At 58.4% G+C, this 19370-nt stretch overlaps 3 protein-coding genes across 5 annotated transcripts in view; 2 read left to right on the top strand and 1 right to left on the bottom strand.

Annotated features, from left to right (window-relative positions):
* Nucleotides 1-2331, top strand: part of SIN3B (SIN3 transcription regulator family member B) — a 37713-nt gene extending 35382 nt beyond the window's left edge. For all 3 annotated transcript variants that reach the window (XM_036847078.1, XM_036847077.1, XM_036847076.1), the window contains 2 exons: nt 134-338; nt 438-2331. In XM_036847078.1, the coding sequence (XP_036702973.1) occupies nt 134-338; nt 438-668 (436 nt within the window). In that variant the 3' untranslated portion in view covers nt 669-2331. The remainder of the gene's footprint in view (nt 1-133; nt 339-437) is intronic.
* Nucleotides 2332-7395: 5064 nt separating this feature from the next.
* Nucleotides 7396-9282, top strand: F2RL3 (F2R like thrombin or trypsin receptor 3). Its single transcript, XM_036849440.1, has 2 exons — nt 7396-7526; nt 7822-9282. The coding sequence occupies exons 1-2, from the start codon at nt 7418-7420 to the stop codon at nt 8853-8855; spliced, it is 1143 nt and encodes a 380-aa protein (XP_036705335.1). The 5' UTR covers nt 7396-7417; the 3' UTR covers nt 8856-9282.
* A 930-nt stretch (nt 9283-10212) lies between these two features.
* CPAMD8 (C3 and PZP like alpha-2-macroglobulin domain containing 8) overlaps nt 10213-19370 on the bottom strand; it is a 98608-nt gene continuing 89450 nt past the window's right edge. The window contains exons 36-42 of the mRNA XM_036849441.1: nt 17564-17651; nt 16695-16769; nt 15913-16018; nt 15714-15824; nt 14219-14428; nt 13789-13900; nt 10213-11460 (exon numbers count right to left, since the gene is read on the bottom strand). Of these exons, the coding sequence (XP_036705336.1) occupies nt 11439-11460; nt 13789-13900; nt 14219-14428; nt 15714-15824; nt 15913-16018; nt 16695-16769; nt 17564-17651 (724 nt within the window). The 3' untranslated portion in view covers nt 10213-11438. The remainder of the gene's footprint in view (nt 11461-13788; nt 13901-14218; nt 14429-15713; nt 15825-15912; nt 16019-16694; nt 16770-17563; nt 17652-19370) is intronic.

Here is a 19370-nt window from a genome sequence, read left to right as displayed (position 1 = left end):
GGAATCAAAGGGTTTGGGTGGTGGTTTTCATTGCTTCAGATTGCGTTTCTCCAGCCCTGGGAGGTCAGGCATCTTCCCAGTGTTTCTGGACCACAAGGACCTTCTAGTCTGCAGATCCTCCTCTCGCCCCCAGGAACCTCAAGAAGTTCCGCAGGTGGCAGTGTGAGCAGGTGCGCGCGCTGCGGGGCGAGGCCAAGAGCTCCTGGAAGCGGCTGGTCGGGGTGGAGAGCGCCTGCAACGTGGACTGCCGCTTCAAGCTCAGCACCCACAAGATGATGTTCATCGTCAACTCCGAGGACTACATGTACCGCCGCGGGACGCTCGGCCGGGCCAAGCAGGTGCCCCTCCCTGCCCACGTCCCGGGACCCTGGGGGCCAGCCCACAGCTGTCTGGGGTGCCTGGGCCATCCTGATTCTTCTCTCCCCCGCCCCCTGCAGGTGCAGCCCCTGGTCCTGCTGCGCCACCACCAGCACTTTGAGGAGTGGCACAGCCGCTGGCTGGAGGACAACGTGCCGGTGGAGGCAGCCAGCCTGGTGCAGGACTGGCTGATGGGCGAGGAGGACGAGGACATGGTGCCCTGCAAGACGCTCTGCGAGACGGCTCATGTGCACGGGCTGCCGGTGACCCGCTACCGAGTGCAGTACAGCCGCCGCCCGGCCTCGCCCTGACGCTCCCACACGGGCACCACGACTCGCACTTAGTGCAGTTGCTTCCTTGGCCTGCGTGTCCATCGGGCGTTTTCATGAACAGTGTGAGGGGAGCAGAGCGTCCCCCAGCCTTGCTGCTATGGGCTGTGAGCTCCAGAGAAGGGCGGGTTGTGTCGGCTCTCGGCCCCACGCTGCCATCCCTCTTGGCTTCCCCGCTTCCTTTGGGCCCGTCCTGTGCCAGACGTAAACCACACCCCCGCCCCACACTTGAACTCTAGGGGCTTAGTCCCCACTGGAAGGGGGAGGAGCAGTGCACCAGTCAAGGCACAAGAGAGTGCATTCACATGCCTGCTGGGCTACTCCCGTCACACGTGCCAAATCCCCAGGCTTGGGCACCGCTGGTCGTTTTCTGCGTTTGGTGGAAGTGGGCGAAGAGCCGCGTGAGGGCTCACGTTCGGGAGGGGTCAGCGTTTGAGGGTCCCTGACATCGGAGGAGTCGGGCCCAGGTGGACCTGCTTGAAAAGCATGTCCTTCCCAAGCTTCTAGAAACATTTCCCAAGCTGGGCGACAACCTGCATCTGACAGTTCGGGCATCGGCTTGGCCCGGCGGGTGCCTGGGGTCCTCAGTCACTTTGAAAGTGAGAAGAGCCCTTTCAGCCAAGCTGTTGGGATCCTGCTTTGACATCCAGACATAGAGTGGGCAGGCAGCACCAGAGCTGCCCAGAAGACCCTGCTCTGGAAAAAAAAGAGACTCAAACCCCATGTTGATCCGACAGCTGGACTCTGGGCACGTGAGGGGAGGGGGCCTGGCCTGCCGCACCCGCTGAGCTCGAGTGGTCCCACCCTGGGAGGGCCCTGGGGTGCGGTTGTGTACCTAAGATGGACATTCTAGAAGTATATATATGCACACACATATTTATTCCTTTATGCTCTCTTAGTGGTTGTAAGTTCTACAACGGCCAAGTCCCACGGCCTCTCTGGGGGTGACAGCCCTCTTCGTGGACTTCCGCATACCCGCCCCAACACCTCCGTTCCAGCGGCCACCACCCGGGGCGGGTACTGTGTGAGGGGCAAAAGCTTCTGTGCCAAGAATGCCAAGCAGTTCGGGCTAGGAACCAGCTTTTTGAACTTCCTGCACCGTGAGAAGCTCTGGCCGGGCCCCTGACACCATCAGCGAGTGGGCTCCACTGAGCCGTGGGCCTGGAAGAACCCCCGTGCAGCCGCCTCTGCCAGCCGCAGCCCTTGCCTTCCTGCAGCTGAGCTGTGCCAAACCCAAGGTTCCGGGAATCGGAGACGTGTTTCTAGAAGTTTACCTGTGGAACTCGAGGTTTGCAAAGCCTGTGACTCCAGGCCTGGGCGATTCCAAGGCCAACCTGTCCCACCTGGGTGTCTCCTCACCCGGGTTTTCTCACGTGTAATCCATGCACTTTGTACGCATCCTTGTTTTATAAGAAGGAAACTTATCAGAATTCCTGAACCAGACCCTCCCGGCAGCCGTCCTCCTCGGGAGCCCGCAGCCCCTCCTGTGCCCTCTGCCTGGGCCCGGGGTGCGGGCCATACCCCACCAAGCCCCCCACCCTGCATGCTTCTAGGGAGCATCTCTTCTGTTTTTGAAGAATTTCTGTTCTGGGGCTTGTTCTTCCTTTGCAGCTGTTTTGAATGTAGTTTTCCTTTTCTATTTATTTGCACATTAAAGTTAAAAATTAAATATTAATCTAAAGCTGTGAGGTTCAGTCAGTCATTTCCTGTGAGCAAATCTGGGGGTGACGTCTCACTGCCAGGGGAGTTGGCCTGACCGCAGGGAGTGTCAGCACAGGCGCACCTGGGAGTCCTCAGACCCCATGTGGGGACCCCCCGTGGCTTCCCTGTGGCTGCGCAACAGGGTCCTGTTTCCCCCCGGGGCATGGCCCCGCCTCCAGAGTGTTTTCTAGAATACAGTAAGTCCCCTACAGACAAACAAGTTCTGTTCCGAGAGCGTGTTCCCAAGCCCAATTTGTTCCAACGAAGTTAGCCTAGGTACCCAACTAACACCATCGGCTATATGGTACTGTACTGTAATCGGTTTATAATACTTTTCACACAAATAATACATAAAAAAAAATAAAACATTTTGAACCTTACAGTACAGTACCTTGAAAAGGACAGTAGTACAGTACAACAGCTGGCATACAGGGCTGGCGTCAAGTGAACAGGTGAGAAGAGTTACTGACTGGAGGAGGCAGAGGAGGTGGGAGATAGTAGAGCTGAAGGACGGTCAGCAATAGGAGACGGAGGGCAAGCTGCAATTTCACTCACGCCCGACGCTGATGGAACCCACTTGAAGGTTCGTATGTAGGGGACTTGGTGTGTTCGTTCCCCTCAGTTTTCGTATTTGCTGGAAATGAGAAGTGTTTCCTTCCAGTGTTGCACATGCAAAACAATCTGAAGACTGCAGCGTTTGCTGTGAGCTTTCTGTGCCTGCCCACCCGCTTCTGACACCAGGTGCAGAAGCCCACAGATGGCAGGGGTTGCGGGGTCTCTCCTTCCTCCAGCCCTACAAAACCACACTCTGTGCTCTCTGGTCCCCCCTCCCAGCTGCCCCCCTGCCCCCTCCTTTCCTCTCACCTCCTGTGTCTTCACCATCATTGGGTCCCCTGAACATCTCCAGGACCCCCTCCTACCAGCCCCACACCTGCCTCCAGGTAGGAGAGAGCCCTCAGCTCTGCTTAGGGTCCTCTTAGCTGTCCCCCCACCCTGAGGCTTTTGCAGCGCAACTGGCCGACCCCCTCCCCTCACTCCCACTCAGTGCCCACTGCCAGGCCTCACCCGTTGGGTCCCTGAGCTCAGTTGGCCCTGCCTTCTGCCCAGCCCACCCTGCCCACCTGGCAAGTCCTCTCCCAAGAGTCGTCCCCAACCTTCCCAAGGGGCCACAGCTGCCTCCCAGGGACCCGCCCTACACGCCCCTGGCAGTGCACAACTCCCCAGAGGGTCAGAGCTCCTGGGGAGTTTGTGACCGAGGCTTGGTGCTGCCCTAGATGTCTCACATCCAGGGATGGCCAGGGCCCCCTCTGTGCTCCCAGACTGGCTTTTGTTGGAAGCCCTGGGAGGGGAGGCCTGGGAGGCAGATGGTGGATGCTGCAGCTCCCAGGAAGGACACCCGGTCCCAGGAGAGCAGACAAGAGCAGTCCCCAGGGACCTCTGTGGCCGGGCAGAACTCTTGGCCCCAGGATTCCAGCCCTAGTGGACACCTCCCAGAAGAGTCCCTGCCCTCGAGTGGGCAGTGCCTGTGACTGGGATGAGGTTCCTGGACTAGAGACAGGAGGGAGGGTCTCCGCTGGCCTGAAAGACAGCAGCTCCACGTGGCAGAGGGGGCTTGGCAAACACGGATGAGGACCTGGGCCCTGCGCCTACCTATGGCTGCTAATAAAGCAGCCCTCATCCTAACCGCCCTGCAGCTCCCCTTCCGGCCTCCTTCAAGTGGTGCGGAGCTGCAGGACCAGGTGGGCTGCCCTCCCCCTCCCTAGCATGGTGGAGGTGGGGGGTGCCTGTGGTGCTTGGGGCAGCAGTGGAGTTGGGGGGCTCAGGTAGAACATTTACTCTGTTACTAGTGAGGTGTTTGCCTTGCTGGCTCTTTGCAAAATAGAACTAGCCCAATGCACCTGATGTCTTGGCTGAGAATGAGGCTGATGGTCCTAAAAAGCAAGTTGACCTAAAATCAGTCTCAGGAGGCCCGTGGCGGGGGGGAGGGGGTGGGGGTGGGGGGTAGAACTGGTAGGGGTGGGACTGGTTGGGGTGGAACGTGCCCAGAAAGATCCTGCAGGGATGGGGGCTGACGAGCATGCGATACCTGCAGCCCTGCCGGAGGGTCTCCAGAACCTTCTCCATGCAGCCCTGTGTGCGGGAGCTCCAGCCCACAGGACAGGTGAGCAGACTCAGATCTGGGGTTCCAGGGATGAAGCATAGGGCCTCTGTGGTTGGGAGGGCTGGACCTCAAACCTTGGTGCCCGGCAAGTGGGGGGGGTCACAGCACCCACCTCTCGTCCCGGTCCGAGGGTTAATGTCCCTGGCCGCAGGCCGAGGCCCAGCCCGGGAATGAGGCGAGATCCGGGCACCCATCTGGCTTCAAAGTACAACATAAAGAAAACACAATTTCCACAAAGATGGCCACCCCGAGAAGCATTGCCTCGGGACTTGAGGGGCTGAGTCATCGGTGACGTCCATCTTCCACTGGAGACGGTGGGGCAGGGAGGGGACAGCCAGGGAGGATAGGCTTGGGGGAGGGGGCTTGGGGGGTCCAGATGGGGCTGGAGGATGAGGGATCCCAGGACTGGCTTAGGGCTGTTTGCCATTTTTATCACTTATTTAAATTGTGGTAAAATACACGTAACACAGTTTACCACGCTGACCATTTTAAGCGTACAGTTCAGTGACATAACGTACACCCACGTTGGGAATTCCCTGGCGGTCCAGTGGTTAGGACTCGGCGCCCTCACTGCTGACAGCGCGGGTTCGATCCCTGGTTGGGGAACTAGGATCGCGCAAGCCTTGCAGCGCAGCCATAAGTAAATGAGTAAATAAATAAACAAATAAAGTACATCCACGTGGTTGTGTAACCATGCCCGCCATCCATCTCCAGACCCTGTTCATCTTCCCAAACTGAAATTCTATCCTCGACTAAACACTAACTCCCCATTCCCCACACCCCTAGCCCCTGGCAACTACCCTTCTGCTTCTTTCGGTCTCTATGCATTTGGCCACTCTAGGGACTTCATATAAGTGGAATCATACAGTATTTGTCCTTTGGTGACTGGCTTATTTCACTCAGCACAGTGTCTTCAAGGTTCATCCATGTTGTAGCCTGTGTCAGAATTTCCTTCCTTTTAAAGCTACTATTATGCCTTTTTGGAAACAAGAGTTTTTATGGAAAGTGACGCACGGCACAGAAAATTCCAATAGCACAAAAAAAGCTCACAGAGAAGAGTAGGTGCCCAAGTCCCTCTCCCCGAAGGCAGCTGCCCCCAGTGTCCCCCAGGAGGTATTCATGTGGCTTGTCATCTGATTGGAAACAGCGGCCCTGCACCTCCGCGGCTGTTTCCATGGCGGCAGGGGTGAGGGGGGGTTGTTTATGGCCCCCCACCCCGCTGCCGGAAATTTCCCTGTACAGACGCCTTCCTGAGCCTCTCCCTGTACAGACCCGCCATAAATTCCTAGACACGGAATTCCTGAGTGAAACCACCCTCCTCAGGCTCCAGTCTGCCCTATGCCTGGCCGGGAAGAGCTGCTGGGCCCAGCTTCCCCTGAGCAGGTTCCCTGCTCTCTCCTGGAGGGCAGCAGGGGGTCCCCACCCCCGTTTTCCTGTGCGCCGAGGGCGTCATCATCATCACTGGTCACATGTGCTGTGAGGCGTAGGTGCGGGATGAATTCGTCATCGGTGCTGGTGGAAACTGCTCAGAAATGAGGGAGAGGTTCCTGGCTGAGACCCCCTGCCCTGACTGGAGCTCTCCAGGCCTCGATCCCCGCCGACCAACTCTGGGGCTGGGGGACAGGGACCTCGGCATCTCGGCCTCTGGCTGCACTGACTCTGTCCAGGACTGCTCGGTCATTTCCTGGCTGGCTCCCATGTCCCCGAGTGTGTGGCTAGATTAGGGTTCGCCATACCAGGACATGGCTGCATCCGACCCCCTCTCCCACCCCTAGTTCATTTCTTCTTCCCTGACCCCCCACTGCCCCCTTGGGGTCCACCTGCTCCCAGACATTGCCCCCACCACTGTGGCCCAGCCCTGACCTCACAGAGACCGAGAACCCCCAGTGCAGGGCTCCCCCGGTGTAGGACGGTGTAGCTGCTCTGAGGTCTGGAGAGGGGATCGTATTCAGGAGAGAGGAGTACCCTCCCCTCTGGGTGGGACGTGGAGAGGTCTGAGGGGTGAGGACCCCAAGGGAAGGTGGTTCAGGGGGTTCTCTGGGCTGGCTGGGCCACCTCCCTCTGGCTCACGTATGGCTGTGGCCCCTGGTCACACCTGGGACCCCAGGCTGAGCGTGGGGTCAGGACCAGAGCAGAAGCGGCTTTGAGAACTGGAAATGGGCACCCCCCCCAGAGGGGGCTGCAGCCACGCTCCCCTAAAGACCCCCAGGACAGCGCATGGTCAGCATCGGGGGTCCTGGCTGAGGACCAAGACCTCCCCAGCAGGCTCACAAGGCCTTCCCCTCTCTGCTCCTTACTCTGCGCCAGCCGGGGGACCTGTGCTGCGGCGTGGGTGAGGCTGCATAAGGCAGGGTGACCTCCACAGAGGGCCAGGGGCATTTGGGGGGGTCCGCTCACCTGCTCTGGCCTCTGACTTGGGGTCCTGCCTGCCAGAGCCAGGGGTGGGGTTTGGGAGGGGGAGGCTTCAGGAAGGGCCAAGAGTTCCTGATGGAGGGAGGGGAGCGTGGCACAGAGGGCTGGGCTGTCATGGGGATGGGGCCAAGATGTGATTGGCCAGCAAAAGTGGCCATTTCGCCTACAGAGGCTTCCTAGGCTATACGGGGGCTGCAGCCTGGCACCTCCTCTCCCATCATACTGGCCCGGCACCTAGACCCCAAGTAACCCCAGCTGCCAGGCCTCCTCAGGCCAGGCTTTGGGCCTCCCACGGGCTCGTGGGGGGCAGGGACTGGTTTATCTCACCCGACCCTGTCAGCTCCTCCGCAGGCACTCAGGAAGCTGGGGGCGGGGTGGGGGGGGGGGTTCCAGCCAGGCAGGAAGCCTGAGGTCAGCCGGCCACAGCCCAGAGCAGCCGGCACCCAGCACCGGCAGCATGTGGGCTCTCCTGCTGCTGTGGCCCCTAGCGCTGGGGTTCAGTCTGGATGACACCCAGACCCCCATCATCTACGACGACGACGGGGGCAGCACAGAGAGAGGTGGTGGTGAGTGACCTCGGGCCCTGCCTTGGGACTGGGAGGGCGCCCAGAGCCGGTGAAGGGGAGACAGGGAACGGGGGTGGGGCTTCTCCAGCCCAGCCCTGAGTCCACAGGGCTGGGGGTTTCCATGTCCAGCTCTGTCCCACCAGCCCAGGGGCTCCTGAGAGCTGGGGCTAGGTCTACAGATTCTCAGGGGCAGCGCCATCCAGCCGGGGAACCAGATGAGGGGCTAGGGGTGGGGAGCTGACTCCTGGTCTCTCAGCGCTTCTATCCCCTTTCCCTCCGGGCCTCTCTCCCCCAGATAGCACACCGGGGCCCCACCCGCGCAGCTTCCCTGGCCAGCCCTGTGCCAATGACAGCAACACTCTGGAGGTCCCGGGCAGCTCTCGGGCACTGCTGCTAGGCTGGGTGCCCACGAGACTGGTGCCCGCGCTCTACGGGCTGGCCCTGGCAGTGGGGCTGCCCGCCAATGGCCTGGCGCTGTGGGTGCTGGCCACACGGGTGCCACGACTGCCCTCCACGGTGCTGCTGATGAACTTGGCGGCGGCTGACCTGCTGCTGGCCCTGGCGCTGCCGCCACGCGTCACCTACCACCTGCGGGGCCAGCGCTGGCCCTTCGGCGAGGCCGTCTGCCGCCTGGACACGGCCGCGCTCTACGGTCACATGTACGGCTCCGTGCTGCTACTGGCCGCCGTCAGCCTGGACCGCTACCTGGCCGTGGTGCACCCGCTGCGGGCCCGCACCCTGCGAGGCCAGCGCCTGGCCATCGGGCTCTGTGTCACGGCCTGGCTGGTGGCAGCCGCCCTGGCGCTGCCCCTGGCGCTGCAGCAGCAGACCTTCCGGCTGTCGCGTTCGGACCACGTGCTCTGCCACGATGTGCTGCCCGTCGGTGCCCAGGCCTCCTACTGGCGGCCCGCCTTCATCTGCCTGGCGGTGCTCGGCTGCTTCCTGCCGCTGCTGGCCATGCTGCTGAGTTACGGGGCCACCCTGCGCACGCTGGCGGCCGGCGGCCGGCGTTACGGCCACGCGCTGAGGCTGACCGCACTGGTGCTGACCACGGCCGTGGCCTTCTTTGCGCCCAGCAACGTGCTGCTGCTCCTGCACTACTCAAACCCGGACCCCGATGCCTGGGGGGACCTGTACGCCGCCTACCTGCCCAGCCTGGCGCTCAGCACCCTCAACAGCTGTGTAGACCCCTTCATCTACTACTACGTGTCGGCCGAGTTCAGGAGCAAGGTGCACGAAGCGATGCTTCGCTGGGCGCCTGGAACTGCCACGGCTTCCAGGGAGGGGTGCAGCCCGGCGACCGGCACCCGGTCCTCCTCGTTTGTGTGACAGCCCCTCCACAGGCCGGACAAACAAGAACGAGGTTGCAGTGGGTTGAACAGGGTCCCCTCCCAATTCATGTCCACTGAGAACCTCCAACAGTGAGCTTATTTGGAAATAAGGTGTTTGCAGGTGTAATTAGTTAGGATGAGGTCACACTAGAGTAGGGTGGGCCCTAAAAATCCGATGTGACTGGTGTCCTTATAAGAAGAAGACACAGAGACACACAGGGAAGGCCATGTGACCACAGAGGCAGAGATGGGGTGATATGGCCACAAGCCAAGGGACGCCACAGACTGCTGGCAGCCACAAGAAGCCAGGAGACCAGCCTGGGACAGACTCTCCCTCAGAGCCCCCAGAAGGAGCCAACCCTGCCCACACCTCTATCTCAGACTTCTGGCCTCCAGAACTGTCAGAGAATGAATTTCTGTTGTTTTAAGCCACCTGGTACGTGGTACTTGGTTACGGCAGCCCCAGGAAACTAAGACAAGCATTAAATGCAGGTTCCCAGGCCCAGCCAGCTCGCCTGTGTCCGTGTCCAAGGTGTGGACAAGGCGAAGCCGGTGCTGCCTTGGACCCGCTGCAGGACCCCACCCAGGAGGAGGCTCGGGCCCCCTACCCGCTTGTGGCCAAGGTGGCTGGGAGCCCCGTTGGCGGTCCTCGTTCCCAGGATGGGCCTTCGTGTTCTGGGGCATCTCCTGAGCAGTGGAGACCTCTACTCTGCTCCCCAAAGCCTGGTGCAACCCATCACCGGGAGCCACAGGGCTCAGCCTCCTACTGTCACCCTCGCTGCAAGACATCACCTCCTCCTGCTTTCCCATGGTCTGATTCCTCTTCTCAGGTAACTCCCCCACGGACTGGGTGGGTGGAGCGATGCAAGGATTTACGGTGTACACCCAGGGTCACGGGGCTGCAGCTTTGCAGAACCCACCCCCAGCCAGCTGAAGGCTGCTTTGAATCAAGTCAGGGGGGCACCACATGGGGAAGGGCAGCCATAGCCCCAGACACACATGCACACACACCCTGCCGTTCCCCACCCCAGCAGGCAGCACAGGGCAGCGTCAGGAGGCATCACTTGTGGGGGAGTACACAAGCCCTCTCCAGAGGCAGACGGGAATGGGTGCCATTCCTGGGCTCCCCATCAAGTTCGTATGTCTCTGGTCTGGGGAGGAGTGAGCCGGAAGCCCCAGGACGGGGGACACACACACACACACACACACATGCACACGCACACACGCACACTCGCCCATGTAAAAGTGAAACTGGGGCCGTGTGAATAAAGTCAACAAAGAATATCATGTCAGTAGCCTGGTGTGATGATGTACTAGAGTCTTCCAAGATGTTACCACTGGGGGAGGCTGGGTAAAGGGTAGTCTCTGCATTGGTCTGATTTCTTACACGTGCATGGGAATCTATGATTACCCTGGGACGCAAGTGTTCCAAAGCCTCCTCCCCACCCTGCTCTGAAAGGCTGGGCTGTAGATGAAGGAATGGAGGTGAGGGGCCAGAAGGGAGCCGGGCTCCAGCCCTTAGAGCTGCCCCTCAGCCTCCCCTGCCCGCAGGAGGCCCAAGTCTGTCAGGGAGTCTATGGAAATGAGCTTTTATTACACCAGCAGCCTCTAAGGCAAGTGGCAACAGGGCCTCGGCAAGGGCACTGTAACCTTGCAGGATGGCAGGGGTCAGGGGCGTGGAAAGTGGCCGGTGCTGCACGACGGGGACCCACAGGCTGGGCAGCCCCCTCAGGGTCTCCGTGCTGTCCAGAGATGAGTAGTGTTGGCTGAAATAAATTACCACCGTGGAGGCGGAAGACAGGAGAATGCAGGAGGGGGAACAGAGAGCCGGGAGGCAGGTCTGAGCACACGGCTTCGGTAGGTCCAGAGCTAGGACAACCTCCCAGGCTGCTAGGAGGGGGACAATCTTCCAGGCAGGGCATTGGAAGATCAGGGGTTCAGAGGTCGAGGTCAGTAAGTGGGAAGTTGAAGGTGCATCGGTCTGGAGCCCAGGAATTTCTCTGCAGAGCCTGGTGCTGTCGAGGCCAAACATTCAGGGACCCCTGGGGTGAGGCAGGGGTGCAGAGACTGTGACAGTTCTGGGACAATTTGGGGTTTGGGTCCAGGGGCTCAGCAGCCCAGGCAGTCATTCTGCAGAAAAGCAGCCTGTTTCATTTCTACGTTGCTGACGCTACGTCCTTGATTTGGCCAGAGTCATGTCCCCTCAGAAACAGGTGTTTGGCTATGAGTCCTTCCCAGAAATGTCCCTTCTCCGGGGAGCAGAACGTCAGGCTGTGGGAGCTGCTCTGGCCACCCAGCCCAAGGGCTGTAGGGTGAGGCGACTGGTACTCCAGCTGCAGCTGGCGAGGTGGCGGGGAGGGGGGTGCCTCCAGCCACCTCGCTGACCATCCTTCCTGTTCAGGTGGGGGCTGAGCCCCCAGGATGCCCACCATCGTCTCTGCTGGTCTGTTTATCGGGTTCATTTGGAAGCAGGGGTCACCTGGGCAGGGCCCGGCAGCCCCCAGACAGTCAAGTCTCCTGTGAGTGACCCTCTTCCGGTGGGGTGAAATCACAGCCAGATCACGTCTTCCTGCTCGGAGCTTTAGGAAGAGAAGCCGCTCTGACTGATGGAGAGAGAAGCCAAAAAATGCCTGTGGGCTGCCAGGCCTGGCGGGGGCGGGACTGCGGACCATTCCCTAAACCCGCCTCCAAGTGGCTCCACCTGGCTGCCTCCGCCCACTGAGACACGAGCGCCCCACCTGGAGCCGGGGTTGGGAGGGACATGGTCCAGCAAGGCCCCTCAGGACCCTGCCCACCCCCACCAGGCCACAGTGATGGGATGAGACCTTCACTTCTGGTAAGAATGAGTGCAGCTTGCAAGGGACCACTGACCAAATAGAAAACTTATATCTGTGGAACTCAATCAGCTATGAGAAGGGAGGAACTATTGATACAACACCATGGATGGACAGCAAGGGAAATCTGTTGAGTGAGAGAAAGCCAATCTCAAAAGGTTACGTACCCCACAATTCTGTTTACAAAGCATCCCTGAAATGGCAAAAGTATAGAGCGGGAGAACAGATGAATGGTTGGGGGGCGGGGAGGAGTGCGGAAATTGAGGTGAGTTTGGCTATAAACCTGCAGCTAAAGGGATCCTTGAGGTGATGGGCTGTCCTGTATCTTGACTGTGGTCATGATTACACAGATCTACACGTGGGGGAAAACTGCAGACTCAATTGCAAACGAGTGCATGCAAAAGTGGTGAAATAGGCGTAAGAGGGGTAGATTGTATTGATGTCAATTTCCTGGTGTTACACTGTAACTCGAGTTCCGGGAAATGTTACCACTGGGGGAAACTGGATGAAGGGCACCTAAGATCTCTCTGTTATTTCTTCCAACTGCATGTGAACCTATGGTATCTCAAATTTAGAAGTTTAATAAAAATCTTCCCCTCCAAAAGGAAAATAAAAGCAGACCTCTCTCAGAAGACACTGGATAGGGTGGGCAACACTTGGGCGACTTTAAAGTTATACATATGATAATTATAGCATGAGAGATGGGAGGCGACAACACATGGACAGAAACGGCTTCAAAGTTGCTACATTTTGCTGAAAGTGGTTACAATACTCCCACCAAGTAGACTGTGAAAAATTTAAAGATGAATAGTCTTATCCCCAGAGTTACCACTAAAAATATCATGCTAAAACAACAATAACTGAATCAAAATGGAATTCTAAAAGATATTCAAAAGAGGGCATGGAAGGAGAAACACAGGGGGGCAAAACAAAATTAGTGCAACAGTACCCTAAACCCAGCCCTATCGATAATTATATTATATGCATGTGAACTAAACCCAGTGCCTGGTGCAAGAGGACCCACCCCTAAATCTCTGGGACTTTGGTTGGTGCTGGTGGAAAAGCTTTCCTACTGGGTTTGCTGAGTGGGGATGTAAACCAGCCTTTGCCACCAGCATGGGGTGGAGAGACCCTTGCCACCAGGAAGGCAGGGCTCTGAGGTCCACCAGTGCAGCCAGCCTCCAGGACCTGGCACTTACCTGAGCTGATAGATCAACTTGTTGTTTAAACCTCTTGAGCTGAGTTTGCTCGACCCAAAAGATGTGCCTCGTCCAGGAAGTCTGCCCAGCAGCCCCTTCCGAGCCTCACCCCACAGGGCTCTCTGGTCTCCTGACCATTTCCTCCATCCTTCCTTCAGGGGGTCAAAGATTCTCTACCTAACCAAACTCCACTCGGGCTCCTCTGAGCTCTTTTTCACCTCGGTCTCAAATTCTAGGCTTCCGTGTTCATCTCAGCACTGCCCAACTGTAGCAAGAATCTGCTAATATGTCAGTTTAGCCAGAAACCCCCCTCCTCCGTACTGATCGCCCTTGATATCTGATTGGGCTCCTCTTCCTCCACCATCCACCCCCCGCCCCCTGTAATGTCTCATCACCCTGGCCTGCCTTCAGCAACAATCAGGTGCAGTCGGTTTAGCTAGAATATCCCCCCTTCACCCCTGATGTTTCCTCCTAGTAACTTTCCATCCACTGACTGCCACCCCCTACTCCTTGGCTATAAATTCCCACTTTTTCTTTTTTTATTATTAAGAGTTGGTTACAATCTCTATCCCCACTGCAAGACTCCATAGTGCTCCCCCTTGAAAAATATATTCCTTGCGTCATGAATAATTTCTTCTTTAATAGGGGTCCCAGGCCCAGTGGGTCTCAGGGACAGGTCTGTCCTGGGGTCCAGTCCTTGGGAGGGTTCGCTAAGCTCACCCTACACATACAGGCTGCTCTTCTATGTGTGCTGGGTGGATGGGGGTCAAGGGAGAACGGATCCCCCACCTCATCCCCTGAAACCCTACAGCAGGCTGACCCCCTCCATCAGTCACTCCCACTCCCTGCCAGGTTCCAGGGCCAGTGGAGGGAGGTTGGGGGCGGGCCCAGCTCTCACCTGTCCTCTGTTTCCCCATCCAAGTCCTCATGGCCGGCTGCCACATGCCCAGCGTCCAGGGCACCCAGGTCATAGTCGTAGCTGTACAAAGCAGAGGCTGGTGTCGGCTGCTCTGGAAGGAAGGAGGACTGAGTCGGTAGGGAAGGCACTGGAGGGAGAGGATCTGGATGACCAACAGCCCCGGGGGCCCGAGGGGAGGAGATCTGAGGCCCAGAGCAACAGATAGGAGGTGAGGTCACAAGGTGGGGAAGCGGACACAGAAATCAGAGATGAGGAGACGCAGAAAAGCACAAAGTTGGGGTGGGGCTGGGGAAGAGACTGACCAAGACTGAGGAGATGCAAAGGGACCCAGACGCAAAGAGGAGAAGATGGAGCGATACATTCCGGGACAAGGTGGGGTCCCCGAGGCGGGGCATGGGTGGATCCTCACCAAGGGCACAGCGGCTGGGGGATGCGGGTTCCAATCTCACACGTCCGCGGCAGGCAGCCTCCTGGAGGTGGCAGGTGCTGGCGTAGACGACGCCGTCGGAGCCACATACCGGGTCCCCGCTGGTGGCACAGTCGCGTGCGCAGCCGCAGCGCGTGATCTTCGTCCCCTCCTCCGGGATGGCCGCGGGACCTCCCTCGCCGGGGGACCAGCCTGGCGGGCGAGGTGAAATGGGCAGGGCCCCTGGAACTCCACCCCCCAACTTGATCCCCGCCTCCACCTGGGCCTGGGGTGGGGGAGAAGTCCCTGGGGTCCGGACCACACTCCACAGCGTGGAGACAGTTCCTAGGAAGCCCTGAGCCCTGACCTGGTAGAATTTCACACAAGCATTTGCCTAGTGTTTACCAAAATAAAATTTAAAAAGAAAATTTTTATGTTCATTGCAGCTCTACTTACAATAGCCAGGACATGGAACCAACCTAAGTGTCCATCGACAGATGAATGAATAAAGAAGATGTGGCACATATATACAATGGAATATTACTCAGCCATAAAAAGAAACAAAATTGAGTTATCTGTAGTGAGGTGGATGGACCTAGAGTCTGTCATACAGAGTGAAGTAAGTCAGAAAGAGAAAAACAAATACCGTATGCTAACACATATATATGGAATCTAAATTTTAAAAAAAATTGATTCTGAAGAACCTAGGAGCAGGACAGGAATAAAGACACAGACGTAGAGAATGGACTTGAGGATATGGGGAGGTGGAAGGGTAAGCTGGGACGAAGTGAGAGAGTAGTATTGACATATATACACTACCAAATGTAAAATGGATTACTAGTGGGAAGCAGCCGCATAGCACAGGGAGATCAGCTCGGTGGTTTGTGACCACCTAGAGGGGTGGGATATGGAGGGTGGGAGGGAGGGAGAGGCAAGAGGGAAGGGATATGGGGATATATGTACACGTACAGCTGATTCACTTTATTATATAGCAGAAACTAACACACCATTGTAAAGCAATTATATTCCAATAAAGATGTTAATAAATAAATAAATGAAAAAGAAAAAGAAAACTTTTAAATTAAAAGCAATCTAAACTCATTTCAAGAAGTTTGGAAAATACAGAAAAGGGTCCCGAGGGACCCCTAGCCCGTCCTGCCCTTCGCTGTGGCCGATTGGGGCTCCCGGCCTGGGTCCCGACACCCTCTGGCTTGTGGGGAAGGGGAGGCAAGGGCTCTCCTTTGGGCCTCCCACTTCTACACCCGCCCCCTCACACCCCGCTAGGCCCCCCCCCTCCTCACTGCCCACCCCCCGCCCCGCTAAGCCCCGCCTCCTTCTCACTGCCTGCCCACTCTGCTCAACCCCAAGCCCCTCCGCTCAGGCAGTGCGCCCTTGACCGTGCCAGGTCCTCCTGCCTTTACCATGCTGTACCCTCCTCTGCCGCGGGTGGGGTCGGGGTGGCGGGTGGTCGGAAGGGGCAATGGCCCCGCGCACTTACCAGGGCCCTGGGCCAAGGCACGCTCCACCTCGTTGCACGCAGGCCCCGCGCACAGCTCCCGGGCGAGGGGACTGCACGAGCTGACGTTGTAGAAGCGCGTGGCCTCGAAGGCTGCGGGACAAGGGGAGAAGGGTGACCAAGTGATGGATGACAGGGTGAGGGACTGAGCTAGAGTTGTGGGTGTTGGGCGCGGACCTACCAGGCTCGTAGTAGTCGTACACGGAGATGGGCAGCGCCGACGTCCTGCCCACGACGTGCTGGCGGAGCGCCCGGAACCTCACGCACGTCAAACACCCGCTGGGGATCTGCGGGGGCAGCGGGCGGGCTCAGGCTCGGCCGGGGCCACTAGGGCCAGAGACTGAGCTCCGGCCTCTGTGCTCTGTGACGCCGCAAAATGTGGGCCCAGAACTGGCTGATTTCGGGATGCCCAGGAGGCGTGAAACAGAAACGTGATCCCATTTTAATTTTGTGGGTCCTTCCATCCCACTTGGGAAAAACATCTCAGCTGGTCTTTCATCCCCCACTCCCCCCATGGCAGGTGCCCTCCCTCCCTGTGTGTGTGTGTGTGTGTGTGTGTGTGGACATTCACAAACTTGTGCAACCACTATCCATCTGCAGAATATTTCCATCACCTCAAAAGGAAACCCTATCCCCATTTGCACTCCCCATCCCCCCAACTCCTGGCAACCACCAATCTGCTTTCTGTCTCTTCACTCCGCATGTTTTTGAGGTTCAAACCATCACTGCTTCATTCCTTTTGATGCCTGAATACTATCCCACACCCCTCCCAACTTTCTGCACCAAAGCAAGCTGGCTAGGGCACAGGGCAGGCAGCCGTGCCAACTCCGCCTGAGTTGACTCTCCCAGTTTCTTTTTCTTGGTATGAGATCATTGCAGGAACCACACCGGGCCATGGCAGCCGTGCCCTCGCCAACGTGGCTGCCGTGGAGGCCTCCACCCACCACCCCCGGCCAGCAGTACCTCATCAAAGTAGAAGAGCACTCTGCGACCAGCCACCTCGTACCTCTTCAGTGCCACGTGCTTGTCGAGGAGCAGCTGGCAGGGAAGCCAGAGGTCAGCGTCTGCCCGGCCCTTCAGACCCCAATGCTCTCTTCCTCCCCGATCTCCAAGGGCCCAAGGTGGGCTGGACCCGTGAGGAGCCAAGGCCCCGGAGGCTGAGGAGTTTGCCCACGGTCGTCCAGCAAGTCCCCACGGGCCAGGCCAGGGGGTGGAGGTCAGCACCCAGGAGAGGGCATTCAAGGCTGATTACCACTGTCCCGAGTGCCTGCTTCCCCTTCCCTGCCTGCAGTCTCCCCTGATCGAGCCTCAGTCCCAGGCCGGGCCTCCCTGTGGCCCCCTAGGCGCCCACAGAACCCTGCCACCTGCTCCTGCCTCACCTGCACCATTCAAACCCCCTCCCCCAGGACAGGCCCTACTTTCCTGTCCCTCCCCACACTGCAGACATCCTCAGGTAAGGCTGCTCCGCCCACTTTGTGACCCTCTTCCCCTCCCTCCCCCAAAAGGGGGCCGGTCTCCCTTTAAGTTGAGGATGGTGGCAAATCTCTCCCTGGTATCCCAGATCATCCCCAAAGCGCAGGCAGGTTCGTTGAAGCCTTCCTCTGCCACATGGATAACAGCACAGGTGGCCCACTGAGTGACACCTACTGGGAAAGCCCCCACCCCTCCCCACCTGCCCCTCAGCAGATGGCCAGCCCCCAAACACCAACTTTGCCCAGAAAGACAAAAGCAAAAACCAAAACCCGTTTTATGAAGGGCTGGGAATTTGCAACCTGGGCAGGGCCACCAGCCAGAGACCCCGACCCGAGCCCCGCCCAGCAGGGCCACCTCACCTGCTCCAGGCTCTCAACGTCCGCCCGGAACCCCGACAGCAGGGGCACCTCCAGGACCGCCATGTTGGAGGAGCCTGTGTGCATCCACCTTCCGATGAGGGGAGACAGGGAGGCCCTTGAACGCAAGCCCCGCCGTGGAATTCATGGACCCCTCTGTCCCCGCAACCCCCGAGCCTGCCTGCCTGGCAGCCCATCTGCACAGACACCCTTGGCTGGGTCATCGGTCAGCCCATTTCACAGCTAAGACACTGAGACCGTAAAGAAAAGGCCTTGCCGAGGGTTCTGGGCCTGACCCAGGTCCAGCGACTCTGGGCTGTGTCTGACCCGAACTCCATGCTGTGCCCCCAGTGTGCGGAGCTGCTTCGTGGGGCCGAGGGAGTCCAGGCTACTGGGGGAGACCCGGTCACTCTCCAGTGCCAGCCCTCAGTTTCCCCTTCTGTGACATGGGGGTGGGGGTAAATATGGCCTCTGGGGCCTGCTATGTGCCAGGCCCTCCCTGTGCTGGGTGCTGGTGACAGGGAGACTGACATTGAGGGAGGAACCTGCAGACTGTGGCCCAAGGGGACGGGGTGGCCACAGCTCCTGGGGCAGGCGGGGGAGGCTTCCTGCAGGGGTGAGGCCTGAGAGATGCTACATCCGGGTGGCACACAGTGGGGGTTTTTTCTTAACACATCTGAGGGAGGAACAGAGATGCCCCAGCAGGCCTGCCGGGGCCAGACAGCTGGGCCAGTCCAGCTGCTTCTTGCTCCCCCACCTGATTAGACGGTGATCACAGCCCTGCTTAGTGGAACCATCCTGAGTCTCACTGTGGAGCAGGAAACACAGCTGGAGGTTTGGGAAGCCACTCAGCCAGGGCTCCCGGGCTCGGACCAAGTTGGGCTTGTTCTTCAGAACTTCCTAAGATGGGAGCCTTGGACATGTGAGGGCTGAGGGTCAAGGTTAAAGAAGGTGTCTGGGCAGCTCTGATGGGCTTCAGGTGCCATAGCTTCCAACCACCTTTGGGGTCCGCCATCGTTGCCATGGTAATGAGCATCCTTTGTGGGCAGCCGCATGCACCCACCACCGAGGACCCTCTGTGGCCTGGTCCTAGGGTCACACCTGGGGCTGGTGGGTCGCACAGGGGCCACAAACAGCCATCCCACCCAGCCCCACCTGTCACTGGGGTTTGCTGCACCCATTCAGAAGCACTTCCATTTCTTTCATGTCAAAAATCATTTGGAGTGTAAGCTTCCGATTGCAAAGGCATCCATTTCGAAGACATCCATCTTGAATAAAGATACTGGCAGCTGTATGACACAACTACTAGCAAAACAACCAGAAGAGGAATCAGGCTGCCCCCACCCACGAAGGTCCCTCTTTCAGAAAGCCCTGGGTAACCTAGATGACGGACCACTTGGGTCACCCTGCCTTCCCCTTCCAGCACCCTAATTCCTGCTCGTATATTTTAAATTCGCCAATAAAGAGTGAATCCACAAAAATGTAGGCAACCCCCCTCGGACCCCAATATAGGCAGAACCTCAGGTCCGTGCCTTCTTTCTGTCTCTCTACCTGTGACCTCGCTGTGTGACCCTCAGGAGGGTCATGTACCCTCCAGGACCTGTGAGTAAGAAATCTTGTTCTTCAAAGTTCCCTGATGGGTGTTGCTGAGGTGTGTCTTGTGATCAGACCAAGGACCACAAGGGCTGGTCCAGCCACAACTTTGGCTCGAGTCGGTGAAATGTCTGTGGGGCTCCCACAGGTAGCAGAGGCCCAGATGGATGCCCGAGGCGTTCCTAGCCGAGAGCGTCACTATATAATACGCCGTCCA

The sequence above is a fragment of the Balaenoptera musculus genome, chromosome 3, assembly GCF_009873245.2.
Source record: "Balaenoptera musculus isolate JJ_BM4_2016_0621 chromosome 3, mBalMus1.pri.v3, whole genome shotgun sequence".
NCBI lineage: Eukaryota > Metazoa > Chordata > Mammalia > Artiodactyla > Balaenopteridae > Balaenoptera > Balaenoptera musculus.
The sequence above is the reverse complement of the archived record's forward strand: the minus strand, read 5'-3'. Positions and strand labels throughout refer to the sequence as shown.

Bases quoted from the DNA above. Each gene is read 5' to 3' on its own strand.
- F2RL3 (XM_036849440.1), top strand. From the start codon at position 7,418: ATGTGGGCTCTCCTGCTGCTGTGGCCCCTAGCGCTGGGGTTCAGTCTG. The intron at 7,527-7,821 runs GTGAGTGACCTC...TCTCTCCCCCAG, and splicing joins CAGCACAGAGAGAGGTGGTG to ATAGCACACCGGGGCCCCAC.